Source organism: Camelina sativa, chromosome 2 (assembly GCF_030686135.1).
Source record: "Camelina sativa cultivar CO46 ecotype springtype chromosome 2, ASM3068613v1".
Taxonomy (NCBI): Eukaryota; Viridiplantae; Streptophyta; class Magnoliopsida; order Brassicales; family Brassicaceae; genus Camelina; species Camelina sativa.
In genome coordinates, this window is record NC_141881.1 from 11,255,765 (window position 1) to 11,269,728 (window position 13,964).

Here is a 13,964-nt window from a genome sequence, read left to right on the forward strand (position 1 = left end):
ATATAACTTAAGATATAAAAGTGGATTTAGTAATATATCTCAATTGTACCAATATTAAGAAGAGAAGTATGATTATTTGGAATTGGAAATGATATAAATTTGTTTTTAAAAAATAAAATAGAAATAAATGATGACAGGTGTCACTAAAAGAGAATGCCAAATGTCACAATGTGAGTAAAAGTTAGAAAAAACCTTCTCATATTATATAAGATATGTGTTTGATCTCCATCTAAGTTAATTAAAATACACTCTGACTTAATTCTGTAAAACTCCCTGACTTAATTCGGTAAAACTCCCTGCCTTCTCTGTCCCTATTGTTATAAGAACCTCTTCATTCAACTGCTTATCAAATAAGAAAATAAAATGTGTATACATTGATATAAAACTAAAACTTCAACCGTTCATTCAAACCGACATAAAATTTTATTCTAATTGTAAAATCTAAATCCTAACCATTTCATTTATAAATCCAAACCGACATATAATTTCGTTCTAATTGTATAATCTAAACCTTAACCATCTCATTTGTAAACCCAAACCGACATATAATTTCGTCATAATTGTAAAATCTAAACCCTAACCGTCTCAATTGTAAATCCAAACCGACATATAATTTCGTTCTAATTGTAAAATCTAAACCCTAACCACCTCATTTGTAAACCCAAACCGACATATAATTTCGTTTTAATTGTAAAATCTTAACCCTAATCACTTCATTTATAAACTCAAACCGACATATAATTTCGTTTTAATTGTAAAATTTAAACTCTAGTCACTTTATTTGTAAACCCAAACCTACACATAATTTTGTTCTTATTGTAAAATCTAAACCAAAACAAGATTTAACTTTTCTTAATTAAAAAGTATACAGAATTTGTTTTCTTAATTAGTTTTGCTTTTTAATTTAATTTTGATTTATTTTAAAATAAAATAATGTATAGAAGATTTTGATTGGTAGAAAAAGAGGAGGTGAACAAATAGGGGTGAACCTAAGTATTTTTCTTGTTATAAACATAAAATTCAATTCACATAGAAATCAAGAAAATAGATCAACTGATTGGTTTAATTTCAAACCATAAAAAATGATCCTCCTTTTTTTTTTCTTTCTCAAAAACTCCATTTATCTATGAGAGAATTATATTTGGTCCATAATTGTAGTGCATACATCCATCCGGTTCTTGATTCGGTTTTGGTTCAGTTTCAGTTTGGTACAAATTTGGTTTCGGGCTGTTTCGATTCTTAAGTGTAGTATCCCTTCGATTTTATGTCAAGTTCAGTTCGATTCCGGTTCCTCTCGGTTCTGTTCAGTTTCGGTTCAGTACACACGGATTTGGTTTTTATTTCCAAGACTATTTGAACATATATATGGTCTTCCTTCTTTTATTCTCCATGTGATATGACCATATATATGACCGTAATTATATATTAGTAACTGTTTTTAGAATACTCCAAGGAAGAAGGTTGATCCTATTGTCTTTGAACGGATCATCAAGCAACATAGGAAGACAAATGTCCTTAGATATGACCGACTTTATTTTGTGACGTTCCATGATCTTCAACGTTGCCTTTTTAGCAGATTCAGTGTTGAGGACCATAACCTTATTATCTTCTAAGACCAGCCTCAAATCTTTGGTGCTACATTTCTCTATTAGCTCGCATAGGTGCTTCAAATTCTTAACTTTCACGCTGTTCACTTTCTTCACCTGTTTCCACCACAACCATTATATTTTCATAGAAATGATATTTGCATAAAACAAGAAATAAATAAATTACCTGCAAATCATCTAAACTTTCATATCCTTTGTTGATGTCATCTTCTAATATCTACAGCAAGAAACAAATTCTCTAAGAACAACGCCCAAATGATACTTTATATGCTTGAATTGTTAAAAAAAAATAGCATCTTAGTAGCTCAACATATCTCATTCTCTCCTACCAAACTCAGATCTAAATTGACATGATTGAACAAAAGAAAAAAGAAAAAAAGAAGCAAACCTTGGAAATTATGACTAGTTGATGTTCACCAGCCTTTCTGTACGTATTATATAATGCACATTTGCAACCACTAAGGCTCAAATTATCACTATATGCTTTAGTGAGAGGCACAAAAACGAAACCCCCAAATATGTAATAACTTGGAAGATTATAAAATTGTTGCACTTTAACGTTTGGTTTAACCTGTGTGTACAATAAAAAGTAGTTCGGAAAAAAATGTGAATGATAGAGCAGAGACAAACAATTAAGAAAGTGTGAAACAAATGATGGTTTTACCGGTTTAAGAGTGATATTGTACTCATGCTCTTTTCCCTTTCGTAAAACTTTAACTAAGGCTTTTTCACCTGGTTTCTTTAAAGAAACCAAGTGGGAGAAATTTATCCGATTTTTGTTTTGGAAAGGAACTGCATCAAACAAAAACTCACTTCACAAGTAAACAACATAGGAGAACATTAAGCAACATCTAGTACAATTATTTTACCTTTCTCATCATTTCCTATCGGAACACCATCAATTGCAAGAATGATGTCATATTTTCTCAAAATCTTGTGTGCCCCCGACGACGAATATACTTTGTTTATAAGAATTCCTGTCATTTCAGGACTCATCTTAAAATGATTACGGATGTGAACATTTTCAAGAGATTGATATGATAGATCCAATGAGCCGAAACCAGAATATTGTCTGCTTTCTTGAACACCAGTTATAAAATGCTTAACTATTGGAGTTGGGATCACAAAACTGCATGTAGAAACCAGAAAAAAAAAATGTTAAAGAGTTTCACTCACCTCTCTATACAAATGTATGCAAATCAATTATCAAAGATTTACAGTTTAAGAGCTTTCAACTTTTAACTTACCCTGAGTTCTTTGTAGGGTAAAATCCATATGCTACACCAACGACTTTGTTTCCCATAATTACCGGGCCACCAGTATTTCCATGGTCGATACTTGCATCAATTTGTATTGATAGCAGATCCTTGCCACTGTGATTGTATTTTTTAGTTTCAACTCTAAGTACGAGACCTTTTGTAACGCAGATATTTTCACCACCTGCACTTAGAGCACATTAATTCTAGTAACCAAATCATAATAGATAAATAAAATTCATCATTAAACATTTTTTTTTTGGTATATTGCAAAATGAATTATAAAATCATAAGAAACATGAGCCACATCTATCTCTCTATTTTATTCACATGCTAATTTGAAACATTGTCAAGTAAATACCTTCTAAATAACCAACAACAGACACAACTTCTTCGAGTGGCGGTATATCTCCGAGCTCCAAGGGATCTATACCATCCCAAAACTTGTCGCTATCGATCTCCAAGATAGCCAAATCACATTCATGTGAAATCTTTTGAACTTTTGCTTTGTATTTGATTGGAGAGCCATGTCTTTTGACGTTCACAAATGTGTGATCATTCATTGCCATCACCACATGAGCGTTCGTAAGAATTTTCTTTTCCGCGATTGCAAATCCTACAACATCAATATTTCAAGCCAAAGTATCCCATATAAATTAACCAACCTTTGATGTGAGCATTGAGATAAGTATAGTCACATACCAGAGCCCCTGGATGATTTTTCCTTTAGAGTCTCCCAAGGTTTGGATTTGCTGTACAGGGTAGAGGTAGAGGATACCTCTACAACCGAGTCCAACATCAATTCATCAATCGGACGAGTTTCTTCTATTTTCTTCCACCGTTCTATCTTCTTCTCACCTTCCTGTACTGTATGGATCTTTCTTCGGCCAGTTACTGCATATGAAAGAACCAAACCCCTCTCCGCTTCTACCGTGCTCTTCCTGTATAGATCGTTGTATCTGGAAACTCGGCTGGCCGTTGTTACCGTTGGTAGTGAATTGGTTAGTGCATTATTGGAACTTGGATAGAAGAAAAGAGAAGAGAGTAAACTAGGAACCCTAGCTCTCGAGTACAGGCCCACCGTAACAACACACGACCGGAAAACCATATCAAGCTTATTGGAAACTCAAACCCCTGGTTGATGCTACTGTTTAAATAGGAAGTCCTTCTTTAATCAAAAGCGTTCCATTTTTTTTCTCTCCAGAACTTTCCTTTATCTTATCGTAGAGAAAATTGTTTACGTTTTCTACAAGGAACCTTCTTTATTTTTCTTTGAAGTTTGGAAAAATCACATAGGCATTGAATTAGTAAAAAAAAAAAACCTTGAAGAAGCCCCTTTCAATCACTCAAAGAGACGCTGCACTTACATATGACATATGAAGCTATCGGACAAGCATGCAACGATGAGGCGTGTGTCTTAAGATTATGGAAAGCTCCACTAGAGAAATTGGACCTTATCATATGGGTAGGAACTAGTTAAACTATTTGTCCCGTTATTATTTTTATTTATTTTTTAAGTTTTGTACAAATTAAAAGCAAAAGATTTGAATCCCAAACAATCTTAGTATCTTTGAACGTGGGATGAAGCAGCAAATGAAGTCAATTCCAAGGCAGACGAGACGGTCAATCCTATAGATTATCTTTGATGGGATTATCAAGTTGCATGCGGATCGGAAGACTACTCAATATATGGCCCAAGCCGACTTTATATTGTGACGTTCCAAGATCTCAAATGTTGCTTTTTTAGCAGATTCATAGTTTAGGACCATAACTTTGTCATTTTCCAAGTCCATCCTCAGATCTTCGCTACAGCATCCCTCGATTAGTTCACACAAGTGTTTAAAATTCTTTACTTTCACTCCGTTAACTTTTTTCACCTGTTCCCACCACAAATATATTTTATTTTCAGCGAAAACATAGCTATGTGTTTCTCAAGACAGATTAATAAATTAATGGTGTTTGGGATTCATGCATCCAAGTAAGTCTCATAGATAAATTACCTGTAAATCTTTGAAATCACCGTATCCTTGGTTAATGTCATCTGACATTACCTAAGATATATTAAAAAAAGATATATTATTTTTTCGCTATACTTACAATCTTGCATGCTCTCATTTAAGACAAAATCAAGAGACTCAAAAGAAGTAGTAGCAAATAATATCTTAGTAGCTCAACTATATAATTACCCTCATTATTTCCAATAAACAAATATTCAAATTGGTTGAGTTTGAAAACAAAATCAGTATTGTGGACAAAAAAGAAAGCATACCTGAGAGATTATGACATGCTGCTCATCGGTAATTTTGTACTCATCATGTAATACACATGCACACATATAGCTCAAATCATCAATGTACGATTTAGTGAGAGGCACAAAAACAAAACCACCGAATATGTAATAACTTGGAAGGTTATAATATTGTTGCACTTTAATGTGTGGTCTCACCTAACCATCATAATAAAACATATTTCAAAAACGTGAATCAACATATATAGCCAATAATTTGGAAAGAAGTGCATGAAATTTTGATAACAAATGAGGACTTACCGGCTTTAGACTGATATAGTACTCATGCTCCTTTCCCTTTCTTAGAACCTTTATTAAGATTTTTTCATATGGTTTCTTCATAGAGACCAAATGATTGAAACTTATTCGTTCCTCATTTTGAAAAGGAACTGCATCAAAATATATACCCTCACTTTATAGGTAAACATCGAAAACATTTACGCGAAAAAATTAGATTTAGTTCCATTATTATTACCTTTTTTATCATTTCCTATTGGAACACCATCAATTGCGAGAATGATGTCATTCTTCTTCAGAATTTTGTGAGCCCCCGATGACGAATGTATTTTGTTTATAAGGGTTCCTGTTGTTTCAGGACTCATCCTAAAATGATTACGGATGTGATCATTTTTGAGAGATTGAGATGATAGAACTAGTGAGCCAAAAACGGCGTTTTGGGAGCTTTCTTCTGCACTAGCTATGAAATGCCTAATTATTGGTGTTGGGATTACAAAACCGTGAGTCCTGAAAAAAAACGTCAGGGTAAATAAATGCATGTGAAAACCAAAGAGCACCGAAAAAACGGTAGAAAATATGCAAAAGTTTAAGGTTGCACTTGCACCTCTTGATCACAAATGTATGCAAAACTAATATCCATGAATTGAGGTTTTAACTTACCCTATTCTTTTCCGACATTTAGTACTTTCAAATGCTACACCAAGGACTTTGTTTCCCGTAATGACAGGCCACCGCTATTTCCATGGTTGATAGTTCCATCAATTTGTATTGTCAGTAATTTCGTGGAACTTTGAATGTATTTTGTAGTGTCAACTCCAGTTACAAAACCTTTTGCAACACATATCATGTCACCGGCTACATTTGAGCAGACAAAATATAGTAATGGAAGCATAATTAGAGAGTTTCATAAATTATCAACAAAAAAATATTCGATATATAATTTAATAAACGTATTGAAGCATGATTATTTCTTAGATAATGGAACTCACAGCTAGGAATATAGAAAACCGATAGCACACACCTACCTCTCTTCTATCCTCATATTACTACTACTTATACGATATTTTGTATTGATAGCAGATTGTTCACACTAACCGTATTTTATTTTTTCCACCTGCACTTGAGCACATTAGTTCTAGCTAGTAACCAAAGTTGAATAAATTAGTATCATTTAGCATATTGGAATACGAATTATAAGACCATAGGAAACTTGAGCAAACTTCTATGTCTCTTCTATTGCCATGCATATATACTCTTTAGGATAATTTGAAACATTGTCAAGAAAATACCTTCTCGATAACCAACAACATGTACAATTTCATGGAGAGCCGGTACGTCTCCGAGCTCCAAGGGATTCATACCCTCCCAAAACTTGTCGCTATCGATCTCCAAGATAGCCAAATCACATTCATGTGAAATCTTTTGAACTTTTGCTTTGTATTTGATTTGAGAGTCATGTCTTTTGACATGCACGGAAGTGTGATCATTCATTGGCTCCACCACATGAGCGTTTGTAAGAATTTTCTTTCCGGCGATTGCAAATCCTACAACATCAATTTCAAGCCAAAGCTAACCAATAAAATATATATATATATATATATATATATATATATATAATTGATGTGCGCGTTGAGATAAGTATATAGTCACATACCAGAGCCGCCCCATGATTCTTGTGTAAGAGTCTGCCAAGGTTTGACTTTACTATACTCGGTAGAGTCAGTAAAGACCTCTACAACCGAGTCCAGCATCAATTCATCAAAGGGAGGATTTTCTTCTATTTTCTTCCACCATTCCTCATCCTCTGACATGGTATGGACCTTTCTTCCGCGAGTTAATGCAAACGAAAGATTAACAATACATGTCTCTCCTACTACTTCCGTGCTCCACCTTCTGTATTGATCTTCTTTCCGCGTGTTAATGCACACGGAATACAAAGCGACCCGGCCAGAGATTGTTACCGTCGGGAGTATAGCCCTCGCGTACCGGGACACCATACCACCACATGACCGCAAAAGCATATTGACTAAATTCATCTTAGAGAAAAATCGAATCTGTTTTATATCTCGTTGATACTACTGTTTATTAGTAATTTTCCCTTTTTTCTTTTTAAGTAAAATATTTCCATTTTTTGCATGAAAACTTTCCTTTTATCAATTAGTAAAAACTAGAGAAAAATGGTTTCCTTTGCTTCCAAGGGTTTATCTGTCGTCCCTTTTTCCCTAAGTCTTTTGACAATCTATTATTCTTCATGTCATTTTCTCTGTTCTCTCTCGGTGACAAGGTGCATCAATGAGTTTTTGTTCATGATGAATTGCAACCACGACCATCGACATATCTCGCTGATAGTTGAGAAGGCGTTAATAAATTTATTTAATACAATATTTATAAGAAACAGTGAATTTTATTTAAAAGCACTATAAAATGACATTTGTCATAATGCAAGTAGATCGAGAACATCGGACTTCTCTTAGTTTTATTCTTTCAAAGTATGTGTATAACCATATATACAATACAGTATGATATAACAGAGTTAGTTATGTTATTGTTACGTAGTTAAATTACATGAGACAGCATGCATTGACGTTATCGTCATTAAACATATTACTAACTCTGTCGTCTCCACGAGAACCTACGGGGATATTACCATGTTGATCCGTACCATTGTAGCCATGTCTATAATAGTTATAGCTCTCTTTAAACTCTTTGGAAGGATCTACGAAATAGTTTTGAGTAGATGTGAAGTAAAGTGGAGGCTCAGGGTATGGCCAAAATTCAGCTCTCTTCCCGGCTCGCCTCACGGCTTTGAGTACTTTGTTTCTGTCAACGTAACCCACCACTCTCACTCTTCCTAGCTCTCTCTCCACCTCCACTGAATCAACTCCTGTAATAATAATCAAAATCATTATATCTTTCACCAGATCAATTCTTGATCATATATACATATATATGTAGTTACCTCTGAGCTTGGAGATTGCGTTCTTAACGATCCTAACGCAACCTGTGCAACACATTCTTACCTTAAGCTCAACCGTCTAGTAGTCCATGTGACACATATGTCAAAATTAAAAACATTAGGTTTCTTATGAGTTATGAGAAACGTCGTAATTGGATATTTTGACAAATTTTCTACACTCATATAGGACAAAACCTACATATATATACCCTATTTAACACTGTTAATTGATTTTATAACGTCCATTTGCAATTGTTAAGTCACGTATTGAATTGCACCAATAATTCAAAGATGATGTATTTTTGGACTAAATAAATGTCATAGTTTTTTTCCTTACTATAAACACATTTTAATGTTTTATTTCATTATGCATTTTATCATATAACAACAGTAAATATATCAATAATTTTTTTAATAAAAAATTCTTGACTATTGATAATCATTTCCCACGCACAATGCTGATTTATATGTATATATGGAAAAATAAAACAAAAAGCGGTAACAATGGATTCAAAAAAAAAAAAAAAAAAAAGCCAATGATCACGGATGCCCTATGATTGTGGCTGCGGTTAGGCAACAACGGGGTGGCTATTCAAAGAAAGAAAAAATAACCTGCAAAGAGAGTGGACGTTTCTTAGACATCCTGAAGTAGCTTATATGCGTGGTGGTTCTTGGATTAGACACATGACGGCGTCTTCGGAAGGAGAAGATTCTTGTAATGATAGAGACAATAGACCCGAGACTTTTCACTATCAAGGAAGACATCTATGACAACGTTAAAAGATTTTGGAAAGGAACATAGAGTTACTAGATTCAATCTGTATATACATAATCTAGGAATATATATATATATATATATAGAGAGAGAGAGAGAGAGAGGGAGGGAGAGATAGATGAAAGCTTTGGAGATAGGAGAAGGGACACATTGCGAGATGAGTAAACAAGAGACTAAAACTTGATCACGGAAAGGAATATGTATAAATTGAGATGATGATGTTATGTAAGCAAAGTTAGCAGCTTTTTGTTATTTGTCAGATCTCATGATCTCTTTGACTCAGGTCGACGCTCTTTTGCACACTTGTGTTTTATTTCCTTGCTATTATTTTAACGTCGTTAAGTTGTTTTAGTTAGAAGCAGGGTTTGGCCTTATGACGAGGAAAAGTATATGTACACGTTCAGAAGAAAATAATTAACTAGTTTTTTTATAGAATCAAAGAAATATAATGATACATATGTCATATGTGTATACTAGGAAGCTGCTTGGGCAATACACGATTTATTGTTTAAGCTGAATCTATTAGAATTATATCAAAAAAATTTACTTATCATTTTGTTTTGAAAATTTTACAATGATTTTCTATACTAAATTTATAAAAATAAAAAGGTAATGGCCTAGTTGCGTTCCATTCAAGAAGTCGGAAGCTAGACCCCAAACAATCCACCGCCAGAAACCAACTTGAATTGGGAGTGTCAATCAATCCCGATCCCGACCCCTTAATCCCACATAACCGTACCATTACCCTTAAAGCCTCCACTCGGATTACAAGCTCACGTTACCAAGCTCGGCAACAGATCCTATTCTCTGTATATATGTAGCTCTGTCGTCTTTTGCTTCTTTCGATGTGTGTTATTTTAGCTCAACCTAAGAAACAACTCCTGAAATCTTCTTCAGTGGTTAATAGATCAAGAGCCACTACTGATCAAGGAAGATTGCATGAAAATAAATAGAAACTAAAAAAAAACATACACCTAATGAAAAAATCTGAAATTATCGGCTTGGAGAAGATTAGGGGATAAGAATATACAAAGCAGAAATTCACCATTACTAATCAAATTAGTTACATAAGTTAAACTATAGAAACAAAGTAGGTTATTTGTTCATTCAGGAAGTGACCTATACCACCTCCAGCACGGCGTGGATCTCATCCTCTAAACAGATGAAACCTATACAGGTCAGTCAGAAGAAGACTTCTCTGCAATGAACAAAAATGTGTAATATCTGATTACTTGTTTTCCAAGGAAGCTAATTAGGGAAAAAATAAAAAGGTAATGGCCTAGTTTTGTGATCATCTCAAGAAGTCACAATGGACTCAGAAAGATAGACCGTAAACAATCCACAGCCAGAAACTGAATTGAATTGGGCAGGGTCAATCAATCCCGAGCCCGACCCCTTAATACCACATAACCGTACCATTACCCTTTAAGCCTCCACTAGGATTACAAGCTCACGTTACCAAGCTCGGCGACAGATGATGCCTCTTCTCTGTATATATGTAGCTCTGTCGTCTTTTGCTTTTTTTGATGTGGGACATATTTAAGTTTTCATAACCCAATTAATTTCCCACTTATATATATTTTAAATGGAACATGGTTTACATATGGAGAATTACTGACGATTTTACGAATACAAAATAATTATTAACTTTTCACTTGAAAATCAAGTTTTATTTTAGTTCCAATTTTTATATTGAACCAAAGAAAATATGTAGCTTCCAGTTTTTATTGAATCTTTGTCCGCTCAAATCTGATGTAAAATTAAATCACATTCACATTCATTCAATATAATATGTTAGTACAAACTCCACATTCGCTTTCAGTTTTGTTTGTTTAATTCTCATCGTAGTAGTAAGGCAGAATTTGCGTTCTCACAGACAAGGGAATGGTGACATTATGCAGAGAGTCACTCCAGGTTAAGCTTCCAAAGTAGTAACCTGTGTTGATTTTGTGCGTGGTCGAGACTCTGACTTTAAAAGAAGCCCGTTTGGTTGTAGAGTTGAACACTAGCGTCTCTGGGGTCACAGTAACTTGGATGCCCAATGGTGGCTCTACCGTTATGTTATAAACCGACTCAAGTTGTAACACCCATCCCGCCTTATCGGCCAAGACAACGTGTTATTCAAATGGTCCCGCCAAAATCCTTCTTTCTTAAAAATAACATTCTTCAATCTTGTTTTTTTTAACCTGAGGGAAAAGATATAAGGGTGAACACAATGACAACATTCTAATCACATTCAATAATCAATGCATAGCATAGAATTAGACTCCACATTCTTGACATACATCCAACAAGCATAACGGTTTCACATAATATTCAATATAGCATATATAATCATAATATCATTTAATCCATATTTAAACACCACATTCTCATCATTACACACATTTATCAACTTGCTAAACCGAAATCTCATCATCTAGCATGGCACGAAACAAATCTCATGTTCGTCCAATCGCCAGGTACGAAACAAATCTCATGTTCGCCCAATTACCAGTTACAAAACCAATCTTAGGTTTGCCCATCTCAAGTCACGAACAAATCTCATGTTCGCACCCTCACGAGACACAAAACAAATCCCATGTTTGTGTCCCCAACACACAATCTCATTTCATATCACCACACAACGATCACCATGTTACACATCAACTCATCATATCATGTCATCATTCATTATAATCATACATCTAATTATTATATCAAAGCATACAATATCAAACAATAGACATATCCAATCACATAGTTTCCAAGGCTATACAAGCAATTCATGAAGAACATGCTTAGAAAATAATCATTGTGTTTCCGAGATTACCACCCTCACCTTTGCCACTTAAATGTTGAACTCATTTCTCCTTTCCCAAGTCAGACCCAATATTCAAGAACACCAGCTCCATCCAACCTCGTTGCCAAACCAAACATATAATGTCACCATTTATTCTATACAAAAGAGCCTTAGAAACACACGAGTAAAACCTTAACTAACCGTTAAATTCACGATCCTACCGTTGAATATTTAGGTTATAGTACCGTGAAGCTCCCCACCAAATCTCAGCTCGATCAGGCAAGTTTTGGACACAAGGATCGAGTTTCTATCTTGTTAGGGTTTGGATTTGCGTCTCCCTTTTGATGGCTCATGAAGAAGGAGATATACGCACATACTTCGACACACATAAACCCTTGTCGGTTTGTGTTTTGCTCACTTGGGTCACTAATGGGCTGAATTAAGAAAATTGGTCCAACTTCCAATTATAAAATTGGGGATGTTACACAAGTGGTCCAACGTTAGGTAGGGTTTTGGTGAGAGTAACTTCAGGTTGGGGATTGTGATGGAAGGTAAGTTGAAATCAAGAACAGACGGTTTGGGATTTGAACAGACTGTTCCTTTACCGACAAGCTGAGAGATTGATGTCTCGTTGTAACCAACAGAGCACATGTAGAGTACATAGTCTTCAAGTCCCAAGTCATATACAAGACCAGGTTTTGTAGCTTTCTCTGGATTCACAAGGCCTCCACCGTAGTCGAATGGATCAGTTAGCTTCCGAGGTGACCCTTCAGCAGTAATCTGCTCTCCAAATGGATCTGTTCTCCAAGCTACAAAGTAAACATGAAACCAAGATCAGAATGTTTCTCTTTTCTCATATGTACATTTTATGAAAAAAAAAGATAAGAACCTGTAGTAACAATTGCTGATCTTATGGCAGCAGGAGACCAATCATGGTGTAGAGCTTTGAGAAGCGCAACCTGAAATGGTAGGAGTCGCCATTGATGTCCCTGACAAGAAAATGAATCCTCGGTCGTTGAAAGTGGTATTGGTGGTTGTAGCCGCCAATATGCTCACTCCTGGTGCTGCTAAGGCGAGATTGCAGCCACAATTGATACGCTTCGTCGTATCGTTGAACCCCCATCAGCCCAGTTGCCGAAATCTGGTTTTTAATTGCAGCTTAATGTTTCTTCAAATTGTGTCCCATCATTTTTAAATTGAGTATATATTTCATGGTTCATATTGCACTGTAATTAACTTATATATATATATACTAAGAGTTGCCTCAGACTTATCTTCATATTTGTTCCATTGGCAAATTTTTTAACTGTTAGATTTCATCTTTCTGTATTTTGCTTTTTTAATTGGACTTTTATTTATTGATAAAAATGATATAAATTTTTGAGGGAAGAGTATGCATCTTAGTAATTAAACTTCACCCTCATGTATAATAGATTTTATTAATCATGTTTACTTTTTTGAGTAACAAAATGTTTAAAAGCTTAGACTGATTCTCTTTTATGACATGTTGTTTTGCGATGTAACCATTTTGCAATACATTCATGGCGAATTTTATGACTACAAAATAGATGATTTATGTAATGTATTTGTAAAAATTGAAATGATATTTAACATTAAAATGATCAATCAATATTTAAACAACTTCATGCTTGATGTAAGCTGTATGGGCAAATGATCATCATCTTTATATTTTCAGCTGGGTCAAGACGTAATTTGTCATCTAAAGATTATAGACTCATATAGTCATATTAATACATGTCACTTTCAAACTACGACGATAACTTGTTTGGATGTTATTTCCGTTGTGGCCTTACAGAAATAGCCGAGAGCTATCATCATTTTTGAGTTTTGAATTTATCCCATGAGTAATCTTTTATTAAAGATGATGAAGTTTAGAGATATAAAATAAATATTCCTTAATGTTGCACATGTTTCATCCTCATATTCAGATAATGTGTGATTTATTTCCCTTTTAACTGTTGGTAACCCCTAACATCAAAAGCCCTTTTTTTTGCCCTGTCAACACAAGACGGAAAATGATACGAATCCTTTAAGCTTCAAAGC

The 13,964-nt window shown here is 34.5% G+C and overlaps 2 protein-coding genes and 1 pseudogene across 2 annotated transcripts; all 3 read right to left on the reverse strand.

Moving 5' to 3' along the window:
- Nucleotides 1–984: 984 nt before the first annotated feature.
- LOC104720892 (putative protease Do-like 11, mitochondrial) lies at nt 985–3,974 on the reverse strand. Its single transcript, XM_087476863.1, has 8 exons — nt 3,566–3,974; nt 3,225–3,479; nt 2,855–3,047; nt 2,477–2,736; nt 2,272–2,399; nt 1,996–2,178; nt 1,774–1,824; nt 985–1,703 (listed from the first exon to the last, which is right to left on the reverse strand). The coding sequence occupies exons 1-8, from the start codon at nt 3,969–3,971 to the stop codon at nt 1,419–1,421; spliced, it is 1,761 nt and encodes a 586-aa protein (XP_087332989.1). The 5' UTR covers nt 3,972–3,974; the 3' UTR covers nt 985–1,418.
- A 571-nt stretch (nt 3,975–4,545) lies between these two features.
- On the reverse strand, nt 4,546–7,408 carry LOC104750109 (putative protease Do-like 12, mitochondrial; annotated as a pseudogene).
- Nucleotides 7,409–7,826: 418 nt separating this feature from the next.
- LOC104720903 (heavy metal-associated isoprenylated plant protein 44-like) lies at nt 7,827–9,265 on the reverse strand. Its single transcript, XM_010438803.2, has 3 exons — nt 8,956–9,265; nt 8,347–8,422; nt 7,827–8,271 (listed from the first exon to the last, which is right to left on the reverse strand). Exons 1-3 carry the CDS (start codon nt 9,106–9,108, stop codon nt 7,949–7,951), a joined length of 552 nt encoding a protein of 183 aa, XP_010437105.1. The 5' UTR covers nt 9,109–9,265; the 3' UTR covers nt 7,827–7,948.
- Between the last annotated feature and the right edge of the window lie 4,699 nt (nt 9,266–13,964).

Excerpts from the sequence above, each read along its gene's own strand:
- LOC104720903 (XM_010438803.2), bottom strand. The coding sequence starts at position 9,108 with ATGTCTTCCTTGATAGTGAAAAGTCTCGGGTCTATTGTCTCTATCATT. Across the intron at positions 8,423-8,955 it reads AACGTCCACTCTCTTTGCAG|ACGGTTGAGCTTAAGGTAAG; the intron begins GTTATTTTTTCT and ends ATGGACTACTAG. Across the intron at positions 8,272-8,346 it reads CGCAATCTCCAAGCTCAGAG|GAGTTGATTCAGTGGAGGTG; the intron begins GTAACTACATAT and ends TTATTATTACAG.
- LOC104720892 (XM_087476863.1), bottom strand. The coding sequence starts at position 3,971 with ATGGTTTTCCGGTCGTGTGTTGTTACGGTGGGCCTGTACTCGAGAGCT. Across the intron at positions 3,048-3,224 it reads TGTTGTTGGTTATTTAGAAG|GTGGTGAAAATATCTGCGTT; the intron begins GTATTTACTTGA and ends CTCTAAGTGCAG. Across the intron at positions 2,179-2,271 it reads ACAATATCACTCTTAAACCG|GTTAAACCAAACGTTAAAGT; the intron begins GTAAAACCATCA and ends TTGTACACACAG.